Source organism: Callorhinus ursinus, unplaced genomic scaffold (assembly GCF_003265705.2).
Source record: "Callorhinus ursinus isolate GAN/ISIS: 27379988/994484 unplaced genomic scaffold, GSC_fseal_2.0 scaffold4, whole genome shotgun sequence".
In the NCBI taxonomy this organism is placed as follows: Eukaryota; Metazoa; Chordata; class Mammalia; order Carnivora; family Otariidae; genus Callorhinus; species Callorhinus ursinus.
In genome coordinates, this window is record NW_027397066.1 from 128,243,999 (window position 1) to 128,258,042 (window position 14,044).

At 44.3% G+C, this 14,044-nt stretch overlaps 1 protein-coding gene across 5 annotated transcripts in view; it reads right to left on the reverse strand.

The window, feature by feature from the left end:
* TMEM154 (transmembrane protein 154) overlaps positions 1 to 14,044 on the reverse strand; it is a 61,856-nt gene that overhangs the window by 42,737 nt on the left and 5,075 nt on the right. For 4 of the 5 annotated variants that reach the window (XR_003208859.2, XR_003208858.2, XM_025874320.2 and 1 more), the window contains exon 2: positions 12,928 to 12,981. The exons of the other annotated variant lie outside the window; for it this stretch is intronic. Coding sequence is in view for 2 of the 4 variants with exons in the window: in XM_025874320.2 (XP_025730105.1) it covers positions 12,928 to 12,981 (54 nt within the window). In the remaining 2 variants the exon portion in view is untranslated. The remainder of the gene's footprint in view (positions 1 to 12,927; positions 12,982 to 14,044) is intronic. 5 annotated transcript variants of the gene reach the window in all.

Here is a 14,044-nt window from a genome sequence, read left to right on the forward strand (position 1 = left end):
AGCCGAAGGTTTTCATCCTACCATAGTATAACATTGTCTATCGTTCAAATGGGGCCCACCGAGGAAGAGAGCATATGAGTTTAGGCCTTAGAAAACTTACCCAATACATAAGATGACGTATGGGAAAGTTCTTTCTAAAGTGCAAGGTGCTGTGCAAACAGAAAAGTCAGCTGCTTCAAGCCGTGCTCTATAACCAGAGGTTAGGTCACCATTTGGAATGCCGGAGCAGGCCCCTGCAGGGCCCATCCCACACCCTATCCATCTGCGCAACTGAATGACAAGGGATTCCTCTGATTTAATATATAAAAATATTTGTTTGATCAGTCTATTTTTTTTTTTTTGGTTATACAGATGAACGTTTCAGTTTCCTCCAAGACCAGGGAATCCACTTGATAATCACATTGGTAAATGCCACCCCAAACAATCAGAATCAATTATAAACTGCAGAGTCTAACTAACTGGTATTCCTCACGTGTTTATGCCAAAAGCAGGATTTTTTTAAAAAATATCTACTATTTATTGACTTCTGTCTGGGTTAAACAGCTTTGTCTTATATTTACGTCTTGGAAATAAGGTAATAAGTTAATAATAATAGCATATGTTAAAAGCTTTGATGCATCATGTATCACCCTGAACCGGGAAAAGATATTTGTCCACTAGAACAATCTCCTCATTAGAGTCACATTGCTTGCAGAGACCAAATAGCATTCTTCACTGATAATCCAGCTGGTGACGATGAGACATTTACAGGGGGTGGGGGTGAGTGGCACATATGCAGGTGCAATTGGTGGTACTGACCCTGTTCCTTGAGGTCAGTGCTTACAGACCTTCCTCGAATCCCCAGACTTGCCTTTTATCTCTTTTGCTTACTTCTACTACAGCTGAGGCTGCCGCCACTATGTCAGGCTAACCTTTATAGAGAATTGACTAAGCCTCTGCCTTTTACCCAGATTATCTCATTTTGTCCTTACCATTTTCCCAGATGGAAACTAGGGCAAAGAGGTTCCACAACTTGCCCATAGTCACAGAGCAATCATGGAGGAGGATTTGAACCCAAGAGGGCCAGTCGCTGAACCTGAGCTTTGAACCTCACACGGTATTTTCCTTCCAATTAGACCGGAATATGATTACCAATCATCAAGTGGTGAACAAGAGAGGGAACCCCATGTCCTTGCCCCTCTGCCTATAAGGAGGTGGCTTTCTGGCATGAAAGGGAAGGGCAGGGGGATGGGTCCCAGAAGCCTTGGCTTTGTGGGTCTCCTGCTAAGCTCCTCAGCCCAGATGTGCTGTGAGCAAAGCTGCCCAGAAGAGCAGGATGTGTTCGGCGCCTCTCCAAGGAAGGCTTTTTTTTTTTTAAGTTTTATTTATTTTATTTTTAAAATTAATTTGTTTTAGAGAGAGCAAGAAAAGAGAGAGAGAGAGCACAAGCAGGAGGAGGGGCAGAGGGAAAGAAAGAGAATGTCAAGCAGATGCACCGCTGAGCACAGAGCCCATTGCAGGGCTTGATCCCACAACCCTGAGATCATGACCTGAGCCAAAACCAAGAGTCAGATGCTCAACCAGGCACCCCTCCAAGGAAGGCTTTGGGTCACCGTTTGACCCATGGCCCCAGAAGAAGAGAAAATAGGAAAGGAAATAAGGTAGCAGGAATAACAAGGGCGTTTGGATAATCAGGAATGAAAGAGAAATGGAAAGAAGCACACCAGATGGTCCCGGGTTGTACATTCATCTTTTAGCATAAGGGGCAGTGCTGGTCACAGGTGGCCTTTAGTGACAATTTGCAGTGAAAAGGGCTGGAATTTCTCTCCCCATATCCCTCTCACATACACCCTAACATACATTTTCCACATTAAGCATCATTTACCCTCTCAGAATCTCTAGTGACTACCTAAATAAATAAGAACCAAGGGGTTGGTCTCTCTCCCTCTCTATTTTATTTTTCTTTACCCTACAAGCCTTCATCTCCAGATGCTTCTATGATAACCTTCTTCCCAGCCCTCTCTGCCCCATCCAACACCATCATAGCCAAAAATAAGAAATAACAGTAACTGGCATTTATCAGATGCTTCGTATGCTAGGAACTAGCTAGGATAACAGGCACTACCTACTTTCATCTTCACAACAACAACAACCTTATTGTGCACATTTTACAGATGAAGAACCTGAGTCTCGAATGTCTTGTCCTGGGGTACAACCCTGTCATTTATAAGTTCTGCTACATATGATTTGGAAGCCACATTCCCTAGAGCATAAGCACCAAATGACAGCGAAGGTTCTAGTCACAGCTCTGTCACTTCATAGTAGCGGGAATTTGAACAGATTATTTACCCCTGTGACTTAATGTCCTAATTTGTACAACTAAGGGGTGATCCCCAAGGCCCCATCTATTTCCACATTTCCACACATATGGTGTTTATCTTGTTTTTAATTAGAATTTTTGAATTGGTACTAGACACATGGTACTAAGGTCAGAAAGGAAATGTCACTACACCACATCCCCCAGTTACTACTGTTCCCTCCCCAGAGGTAGCCGTTGTTTCTGTTGCCTTCCAGAGAAACTCCATGCGTATATAAATATCATTTCCTGTTTTCTTTTTTTAACACAAAAGGTAGCAAAATCTATATATGTTCTGTCTCTTGCTTTTTTCACTTAAAAATTGGTTTTCAAGATTATTTCCTGTCTATATACAGAGAGTTGTTTTTTCCCCCTATTATTTGGCTGTATCATAACCTATTCCTATTGACAGAGATTTCGGTTGTTTCTCTTCCGTTTTCAGAGATGCCACAATAAACACCCCTGCCCATCCTTCATATGGCACATGTGCACATACAGTCTGTTTGGTTTTTTTTTTTTAAGATTTTACTTATTTATTTGTCTCAGAGAGAGAGAGAGAGAGAGAGCACAAGCAGGGGGAGCGGCAGAGGGAGAGGGAGAAGCAGGCTCCCTGCTGAGCAGGGAGCCGGATGAGGGACTCGATCCCAGGACCCTGGGGTCATGACCTGAGCGGAAGGCAGATGCTTAACTGACTGAGCCACTCAGGCACCCCTGTACTGTCTGTATTTTGTCTCAAGTGTGGTGAGAACAGGGGCGAGGGCGTTGGGTGCAGGAGGAGAACGGACAGCACCAAGCCTGTGGTCCGCCCTCACAGCTTCTCCAAATAGCTCCAGCCCAGGCCTCACACGATGAAAACTGGCAGAAACTAAATCAGGAAAGTGCTGGGGGTGCAGGGGGTGTTGGATGGGAAAGGCGGGGGCAGGAGTTGACAAACAGTGGGGATCAGGCCCAAGAGTTCATGCCAGGAGCATTACGTGTCGTCAGAAGGGGAGTTGGAAAAGCAGGGTGGGCCACTGAATCAAATCAGTGACTGAGCATGGGTGACCAAGGGGACAGAGAGGTAAGAGCGAGAAAACCAGAGGTGGACAAACCCAAGGTGGGAACCGCAGCACAGCCAGGGGTCACAAGAGCAGGCAGGGGAGTCCAGGGGGGCAACTCAGGGGACGTTATGGAGGTTCCTCCTGTGGCCTGTGGGGTAACAGCAACTCTTAACCCAATGGACACGGGTGTCCCCAGACATGCCTTTGGACCCCAGCCTTTTCTAAGCAACACTTGCTAAGGCCCCTAACAGTCCGTGGTGATTTCCCGTAGGAACCATCCTATGCTTCTGGGATAAAAGCGACACTTGACAACCTAAGGGGTCCAGCACTATTGCGGGAGAACCCAGAACTCTCTTTCAGGAAGTGAGTCTGGAGCTTGCCGTGTGGAGCAGAGCGTGCAGGGCGGTGTCTTGCATGGTGCGCGGGCTTTGTGGACATCTCCGTGGTATGGGGTGGTGCGCAAGACGCAGACCGACGGGGCCTGCGAAAGCCCCTCACGGCTTCAACCCTCTGTTTCTTAAAGGTCAGGAAAGGAGGCCCCTGCCCTGCCTCTCGCGTACTGTTGGGCTGAAGAGCAAAGCGAATCACACCCCTGACAACCCAAGCTAACCCAGAGAGCACCGCGCTCATGCCACCTGCTGGTGGGTTTGCTACTTCCTCCGCGCTCTACCCACCCGCCCTCCGCGATCTCTAGGCTCTCCAGTTTCTCTGCGGCTCCCCACGGGACTAATCTGCCTGCTACAATGTCTTCATTTTTTTGGTTGTGTCTTCTTACCTAAATTTAGACATATTTCAGGGTAAAAGATGTATGGTCCGGGGGGCTAAAGCTGAGAAAGCTGCAGAAATGGAGAGGATCAAGCCTGAGAGCGAAAAGGGAGAGGCGTTAGCCAGCAAAAGTACAGAAGAGAAGAAGAAAGAGCGAGCACAGGACGTGACAAGCAGACGGGCTGTGTGTGAGGGCCGCCCGCGGAGGGGCCCTGGGCCCTGCACGCGAGCTGCCCACGGAATGCCCGCGGGGCGGCCAGGGCTCCAGGCCACGGGAGCCCTGTCTTCAAGTGGCCCCAACGCCAACTCCCCCCCCCCCCCCCCCCCCCCTGCCCCCCGCACTCTCCCTTTCACCATCTCTCCCCCTCTGCTCAGATCCTGCCGCATTACTACAAGATCATGGGCATAGTGACGGGAACCAGGAAAGCACTTCGCTTGGCTTTTAATCCTCAAATCCTAAAATTACCAGATCATCAACCGCACCGTTGTGGCATCGCTCACAAAGGATCATTGACTATATCCATGCAAACACATCTGGGACGCATATTCCACACATCTGGCAAGGACCCTGGAGGAAATCCTTGTGGGTCGGAAACGGGCAAATGCTGGAGGTGAGCCTGGCAGCCCCAGCCCCCTCCGAGCGGGCCGGTCACACCCCTCCCCCCCCATCACAGCTCCAAACACCGTCACTAAGTGGAAATGACTCTGCTTCCCAGTGAAGCAAACTAGCTAACTTCTCCTTTTTTGAAAGTGGAACAAATATGCAACCAAGCTCTAGTTTTTTAAGTGAAAAAAAAAACACAAAAAACAAGAATTACGTAGGAACTGAAAGAACGCTGTTATAGCAGAAAACAGAACAAGGCTGAGAGAATGGCATAAACTCAGGATATCATCAAGTATGTTGGACCTCAATCAGAGGACCCATTCTTTCATCTGTTACGTAGACTCCGTGCACAAATTGTGTCAACTATCTTATCTCATTTTATTTTTTTTAAGATTTTATTTATTTATTTTTGGAAGAGAAATAGAGAGGGCACAAGCTGGGGAGGGGAGGGGCAGAGGGAGGAGCAGACTCCCCGCTAAGCAGGGAGCCCAGGACCCCTGGGATCATGACCTGAGCTGAAGGCAGACGTTTAATCGACTGAGCCACCCAAGAGCATATTTTTTTTACGATTTTTAACAATTTTATAATTCAGATAATGAAACAAAGGGAAACACAAGTTGAGTGTCAGGCATTCAAACTCAGCCCTGCTCTGAGGAGTAACTGGAGGATATGAATTTCAAGCTTTCAAGACACCAAACTCAAGAAGTCTGCCTACTTCTTATCACCCCCGTACGTCTGGGCACAGCAAAGAGCCAGTCAGTGAGAGAAGGATGAGACAAAACCAAACCAAGAAGCTCTCCAGTGGTTCTCAGCCTTGGCTGCACGAAAGAATCGCCTGGGGACCTTTAACACTCTTGATGCCCAAACCTTTACCTCATGGTATCTGCGGTGAACACAAGCCTCAGTATTTTTTACAGTTCTCCAGGTGACTCCAAGGTTGAGAACCACTGCTGCCGACCCTACCCATTTCCCGTCTTCCCCTGGGCCACCCCAACGCCCTCCCCTCCTGTTCTCTGTGCTCCTCCTTGGTAAAGTGGAGAAGAATCAGAGGTCAGGGAGTTGGATGCCCAAGGCTTGCCTAGCAGCTGCCAACTCAATCACCAGAATGCAGTAGCTTAAGAATCATCACTGAAGCCTGGAGCTCCTGAGAGACTCTGGCCAGGCTAGACTGAGAGAACACTGTCATGACCATGCCTTCCTGAGTAAGTCTGAACAGGAGAGAATGCGCTGGAGTGTAAAACCCTCATTTCCACTAATGGTCACTGCCGACACATCAGCTTGGAGGTTTACACCAGTGGTCCTCAAACTTTAGCATCAGAATCACCTGGAGGGCTTCTCAAACACAGAGTGCTGGCCCCTGCTCCCAGAGTCTCTGCTTTAGTAGGTCTGGGATGAGGCCAAGAATTTTAAGGGTTTTTTTTTTTTTAAAGATTTTATTTTTAAGTAATCTCCCCACCTAAGGTGGGATTCGAACCCACAACCCCCAAATCAAGAATCACACGCTCTGCTGACTGAGCCAGCCAGGCACCCCAAGAATTTTCATTTCTAACAAAATGCTGCTGGTCTGGAGGCCATACTTACAGCCACTGGTTTAAGTTGCCCAAACAACCTCATTTAGTTGTGCTTAATTATTGGTAACACCTCTTGTTCTCAACACTTACTGTGCACCAGCATCGCCTGGTGGGTTTTAAGCTCCACCCAGATCCGTTTTGTGAGGGTATCTGCAGCTGCACGTGGGCAACGATCTGTTCTCAGAGCTCCCCCCATGATTTTGGCAGTGAGTACACGGTAAGTATGCTGGGTTGAGAGTTACTAAGTTAAACTGTAATTCAATTGACTTTATTTTAATTTGTTGTTATTCGTGAAGATAGTCCTTACTAGCTTTAAAGATGATTGGAGAACCCTACCCAGAAAGAAGCCCCTGAAAGCAAAGTGAACGGATGTATGCAGCCATCAAATAAATGGTCTAGCTCTCCGGTTCTGGTATCTCTCTACAAATCAGTTACTCAGCATCTGTGGAATCTGGCTGTGATGGGCCAGGGAAAAATGGGAACAAACGCCTTAAAATTGGGCCCCAGCCTGTCTGTGGGAGGGTGATCGCGTTTGAAGCAGGAAGTTGCCAACACCAAGTGGATGGACCATGGCTCCTTGACGTTGGGCCCCTGGGACACCATCCTGCATGGCTTCTGAAGTGTTCTGGCCTTTCTCTGGTTTGCTTGGTTTCAAAAAGAGTGCTAACTGTTTATGATCCAAGAGTAGTTCATTCAGGCACTCGTTTATTGCCCGAGGCCACCGCGGCTTGGCGCCATATCTATCCCCAGCACCTGGAACCCTGTCTGCTGTGAGGTAGCCGTCGGGTACAAGTTGCTCAGGAAATGTAAATAGGCCAGGTTAGTCGGAGAGACACTGTTAAGACATCTCTCACCTTTTTATCAAGAATATCGTGTCCCCTTCCCTCTGTCCACCCTCTTCCAAGAATACACACAGTGCATTCTTAGTCACAAAGAGAACTAGGGATCTCAGGTGGTTTCCTCAAAAGGTTATCTGAATTTTAAAGAAAACGCTGGAAAATGGGAGGAACCATTTAATGCCAAGTGAAGAATCCTGAGTGATGAAAATTTTCATGTCTCTAGTTTTTGTTTGGTGGGGTGGGGGGAATCCGGTGTTCCACATGGTTTCCCTCAGGTGACCTAACTCTCTGGGGACAGGGCTAGGGCATCGGAAGGATTGTTGTTTTCACTGTAAGCTCTGTTGTACGACATATTTAACAATTTTGGTTAATTGAAAATATTCACTTAATATATTTTTCCTGACATATTTACCTGAAGAAGATATGGTCAGACTAAGTATGGTTGAACAGATGTGAGGCAAAAGCACAGAGGGGTAAGGGCAGGTTCTAACTCTCACAGGGTAGTTCAGGGAAAGCTGTGCCTGTGTTTTGCACACCCTTTCTCTCCGGCCACCGGATGACTGAAGGTGACGATGCCTTACATTGAAAGAAGGTTGACAAATGTTTCCTTTGCTTATTTTGAGGAGGGTCATCTGGTAAAATGCTTTCCTGTGGTAGTCTGCTCTGGGAATTTACTTGTGAAGCTTGGTTATATTTTTACCACCTTGCCTTGAGAAACACACCTGCAATTGCAATTCATTATCAGATGAAAACATGCCCCACGAAGGGGGACCACAATGCTCCGATGTCTTTTTTGTTTTAAACTGTTTATTTTGATGTCTTTTTAAGAGAAAACTTACTCATATTTAGTCAGACTTGCCCAGACCCTCAGGCTGTCTCGGTTTGAAGTTACTCACCTGGGAAAGCTGCATTTTTGACCTTCTGACTATCTTTTTTGCACACTGGAGACTTATACTGGCCTATGGTACCTGGCGGTTTAAAAGGAATACATGTATTTTTATGGGACAGAGTCCACATACACACTTTTCACATTTAAAACTCTTTCTACCATCAGTGGGATAATAGACACACAAGTGCTTTAAAATGGGGAAAAAAGAGGATTTTATTAAAATATGGTTATTATCATTACTAATCTGAATAATTTTCCACTTTTATTATATTTCTCTCTTTTTTAAAAGATTTTATTTATTTATTTATTTATTTATTTATTTATTTATTTAAGAGACAGAGAGTGCAAGCGAGAGAGTACAAGCTGGGGGAGCAGCAGAAGGAGAGGGAGAAGCAGGCTCCCCGCTGAGCAGGGAGCCTGATGTGGGGCTCGATCCCAGGACCCTGGGATCATGACCTGAGCCGAAGGCAAACACTTAACCATCTGAGCCACTCAGACGCCCCAATTTTTAGGTTTTAAGCTTTTAGCTCTAGAGTTTGAACTTCCTAAGGGACCGTATATATCATTTGTTTCCCTTTTAGCATGTATCACAATGCTCTACTCATAGTATTTGATGCATGCTCTTTAAACTGAATTTATTTAGACTTTGTCTGAACAGTATGGGTCTCATAGAGACAGCAAATAGTCTCAAGCAGTTAGGATTCTTTATTCTGCTGTCTTTGTTAGACAGCCACTTAACCAACTGAGCCACCCAGGCCTCCCTCTGTCTCTCTTTTGAATAGCCAGTTTCAAGGATACAGTTCTAGAGAGGAAGTTGGAAACAAATGTCCTTGGCCATGCCCTTGTCCTCCCCCTGGCCTGCGACCAGCGCCCCCCTGAGTAGGGGAGGGAGACAGGTGGGCTCTTGCGCCCTCTGTCCAGGCATGGCACTCCTTGCTCAGATCAGTACAGGCTCAGAGTTGCCAGAGAAAGCAACCGAAAGACAGAGACAAGCCAAAAAGCTCAGTGGTGGATGTATGTTTGTGATACATCAGAGGACGGGAGGGTAGGGAAAGGAGATGTGGGCTAGTATCTCAGGGGCTAATGTACCTTCACCACAAGCGGCAGGAGGAAGGGGGACAGGGTGCAATCAGAAGTTCACATCATCAGCCTAAGGAGGAGCAGAGAGCAAGAGTTTGGGAGGCTGAGGAAGGAGGCCATCTCCTGAGGTCTCTGGAGCAGTGTCTGAGGGGAGCAGATTGTGGGTGGGATTTTCTGGGGTCAGCAAAGGCCCCTACCCGGGTCTCTAAGCCCTGCTTCCCTCTGATCCTATTTCACCTTGAGACTCAGCCCTGCCCCTCCACCCCGGGGCAATCTAGCAGGACTTGAGCACTGAGAATTGAGTGTTGCCGCTTGAGCTACTGATGCTGGGCAGCCCCACTCTCTTGTCAACCTCTTTTCGGCCTTTATTATTATGATCCTGCAATTTTTTTTCTCTTCTAGTTTTTAATGGGATGAATTACATTAGTAGATTCTCTAAAGTTGATCCACTCCTGGATTCCTGGTTTTAGCCTATGCAATCACTGGGGTGTTTTTTGTTTTGTTTTGCGTTTTCCAGCACAGGTCCTCTACTTATGAGTTGAATGATTGATCTAGGACTCAGCTTAAATTTTCGTCTAATATTTGCTAACTGGCTACACAGCCAATATGCCTGTGGTCTTAGTGATGCACCAACGTAAGGATGGTCTTTGCTTGACAAAAGATAATCATAGTCAGAGAGCTACTAAAGTACAGGCTGCCCAGTTAAATTTGAATATCAGATAAACAACAAATAATGTTTTAGTATAAACATGTCCCATGCAATATTTGTGTGGCCTCTAACACTGAACTGCACGAGATGTACTTACACTAAAAAAAAAAGTGTCTATTTGAAATTTACATTTAACTGGGTGTCCTCTAGTTTTATTTGCTAAATCGAGTAATCTTGACCATAAAAAACAAGCATTATGTTTAAAAAAGAAGACATTAACTTTTAAATTAATATTGTCAATGTAAGATAAAAGCACATGTCAGCAAACCCTCGTAACCACTGAGCTCGTGTTTCTGAAAACTACAGTGGGGCGGGGAAGCGGGAAATAATAAAGACATTGTAATTTATATATAACAAAGACACATAGAAGAAAAATTCAAATTTCCAAAACAAACTAGATTTGGTGGTTTTGTTTCGAGGAAAAGAAACCAAAACACCACCACCAACTGGACCCTGCTCTGGTAGATAACTTCCCTTTCAAACCACCTTCTTCAATTAATCAGGAAATGCTTCTGTGCTGTCATCTCCACCCCCAGGCAGATTTTTCTATTCATTTTTCCTGATACAGAAATTTTATTTCTTTTTCGAGTTTTCAAATCAGCTCTTACTGGCTTGAAATTTATCATCTATGGAATTTGTATTCCTTTTATATTCCTTTCAAAATCTCCCCAAAATGTTTGTGACTACCTGGCCTTTCTGCAAATTGTCATGCTGCTCAATGTATATTTTCTGGGTCTGAACTCCATCCCTAGTTTGAGAGGAAGACGGATAAGAATACTTTCTCAGGGGGCACCTGGGTCCTCAGTCAGTTGAGCGTCTATCTTTGGCTCAGGTCATGATCCCGGGGTCCTGGGATCGAGCCCCACATCGGGCTCTGCTTCTCCCTCTCCCCGCTGCTCATACTCTCTCTCTGTCTCTCTCTCTGACAGATAAATAAATAAAAATCTTAAAAAAAAAAAAAGAATACTTTCTCAGTACTACTCGTAGATGTGGCTACATAATATACAGGAAGGGAAGCAGTAACTGTTGCCTGTTTGGGTGTGAGAAGACAGAAGTAAACCCTACATAAAAAGATTTGGGATCATTAACATTTTGGAATAAAAAAAAAATGTGGTTAACTAAAAAATCATATTTATCCAGGTATTACCACAGTTTCATTTTATTACTTAAATGGTTATGATTTTGTCATGAATACATGTATAAATCTTGGATAAATTTCATGTCATTCCTCAGGCAGTCATGTGCCTATAATGTACCAGACACTATTCTAGGTCCAGGTGAATGAGACCAGGTCCAAGCCTCCCAGGGCAGACACGGGTAAGTAGGGACAGTAGCACATTAATCAATAACTAAAATACAGTTTAATAAAAGCAATTGTGTATGATTGTTTGTGTATGGAGTCCCATGAGGACATGGGAAAGGAAGGTCTTCATTCATCTGGGGGTGGAAGATTCAGGAAATCTTCACAGAGGAGGAGATCCTTAAAATGAATCTCAGGAGTTCATCAAGCCAAGATGTCAGGGAAAGGCATTACAGTTGAAGCACATAGAAAGGCTCAGAGTTTGGCACATTCAAGCAGTTGTACCCTCAGGCGTGCGGTGGGGAGTGTCAGGGTTAAGCAGGAAAGGAACTCAGGACAACTCAAAGGGGCTTGAAATGATGTCAAGGGGTCTGGAAGCTAAGGAAAGGAAATCCCACTGAAGGGTAAGTGCAGGAGGAAATGATTACTTTTTGTCACAGAGCTATTGCTCTGGACATTACGTGAAATTGGTTTCGGAGATGAGACTAAAGGCAAGGAGATAGGTTAAGAAGTTAATGAAGCAGACGAGGTGAGCGCTAACAAGGGCCTAAACTAGCAGGGAGCTGAAGAGTTCTGCTCTGGACGTGCTGAACCTAAGGCCCCTATGACGTGTCCAAGGAGAACTGAGGGCGAGAACGCAGGTCTAGAGCTGGGCAGCTAGGCCTGGTGGGAGGCGGTGTGTTTGGGAATCATCAGCCGAGGAGTGAGATGAAAGCCATGAACATGGATGCCGTGGCCCAGGAAGGATATAAGGAATAAGAAACAAAAGATAGACATTACGATGAAAGGACCAGGTGGAAAAGAAAGACTCCTAACCCCAAACCGGAAGGGAGCCATCAAGGTCATAGGAGATCAAGGAGAAAATGGCATCATAAGACCCAAGGAAGAGGAGCATTTCTATAATTGATTAATTATGTTAAGTGATACAGAGGAAGACGTGTAATATGGACAGAAATGGGTCCCTTTGGTTTAGCGATTAGAAAGCACTGGTGGAGACGCCTGGGTGGCTCAGTCGTTAAGCGTCTGCCTTCGGCTCGGGTCATGATCCCGGGGTCCTGGGATCGAGTCCCACATCGGGCTCCTTCCTCAGTGGGGAGCCTGCTTCTCCCTCTCCCTCTACTGCTCCCCCTGCTTGTGCTCTCTCTGACAAATAAATAAATAAATAAATAAATAAATAAATAAATAAAAATCTTAAAAAAAAAAAAAAAAAAAGAAAGCACTGGTGATCCAGAGAGAGCAATTTGAGTGGCTGTGCTTGATACAGTAGCCAGGTTGCAGTGGGTTGAGATAAAGACATGTTGACGGTCTTTCAAAGAGATTGGGAATTATGGAAAGGAAAGATAGAGGAAAGCTCGAGAAGAACTCAGAGGTGCTCTAGTTATTTTTCATTATGAATGTATACCTACCTTTTTTTTAAAAGGTGTTGATATTGTTTAGATCCTAATTTGAACAGAACAACTATTAAAAAACATTTACAAGGTAATTATCAGAGCTAATTAGACATTGATTGGATATATGATGATATTAATTTTTAAAGCAATAATTGTATTGAGGTTATACTTTTTTTAACATTTTTTTTAGAGAACAATGTAACAGATAACCGAGTACCCACCACAAATTTTCTTACACTTTTCCATATTGACCAAAGGGTGCTTCTTAAAGAGCAGAGAATAAATATTTTAGATCTTGTGGTCCAGAAAGCAAAATGCAGTTTCCATTTAACCATTTAAATATATAGAAACTATTCCCAGCTCATGGGTCTGAAAAAAAAAAAAAAAAAAAACAGGACACTCACAGGGACTGGCCAATGGGTCTTCATTTGCTGTCTTCAGAACTGTCATGTTTTTTTCTGAAACACATCAGAAATGCAGGTGAAGCCCTCCTTGTACTCTTCCCAATCTCTTTCCCCCCGCAACCTCTCCAAAGGTAACCGCTCTCCTAAAGTTCACGTTATCAGTCCCAACTTTTCAGATATGCCTATATCCCTAAAAAATATAAGCATAATTTGGAGTGTTTTTAAAAACTTTAAATAAATGTAATCATTCTGTGCATAAGAGTCTTCAGTTGGCTCTTTTGGCCAACACTACATTTGCGATTAAGTCATCTTCCTACATTTGGACTAGTTCGTTAATTTTACCTGTTGTATGCTATCTCATTTTGTGACTATATTAAGTTTCATGTATTCTTCTTCTGTACATGCACATTTAAGTTGTTTCTATTTTTTCCATCTTTACAAACAATGCTACAGTCAACATTCTTGGCCATGACTCTTTGCTGCACATTTGTTTTTGATCTGGGGTATATACCTAAGATTGAATTGTTGGGGTTGTAGGGTATGAACATATTCAGCTGACTAAATATTTCCAAATTGTTCTCCAGGCTGACTCTATAGAAAAATTTCCTTTTTCAGTAATCTGATATAGTTGGTAACCTGAAAAATTCTCCCAATATGCAACACCTAGAGATCCTGAATGAAATATGAGGCAACTTTTTACTTGTATAAAGAAGTCTCAAAAAAGCAAGGAAATCCCCAGGCCCCAGAAAATGTTTTAAAAAGAAGAAGAAGAAAAGAAAAAGATGATACAGGAAATTTAAATTCAGAGACAAATTTACCTATGGGGATTTCCTAGAACAAAGGTTTGGGCCCATAGGAACATAAGAGGCTATATAATGCTTTCAGGGGCTCTTGTCCATCTCTTGGGTTAAAAGTTAAAGCTAAAACACCAGGCCATGGAAAGAAAGAAAGAAAGAAAAAGAAAAAAGAAAAAAGAAGGAAAGAAAGAAAGAAAGAAAGAAAGAAAGAAAGAAAGAAAGAAAGAGAGAAAGAAAGAGAGAAAGAGAGAGAGAAAGAGAGAGAGAAAGAGAGAAAGAAAGAAAGAGAGAAAGAAAGAAAGAAAAAGAAAGAAAGAAAA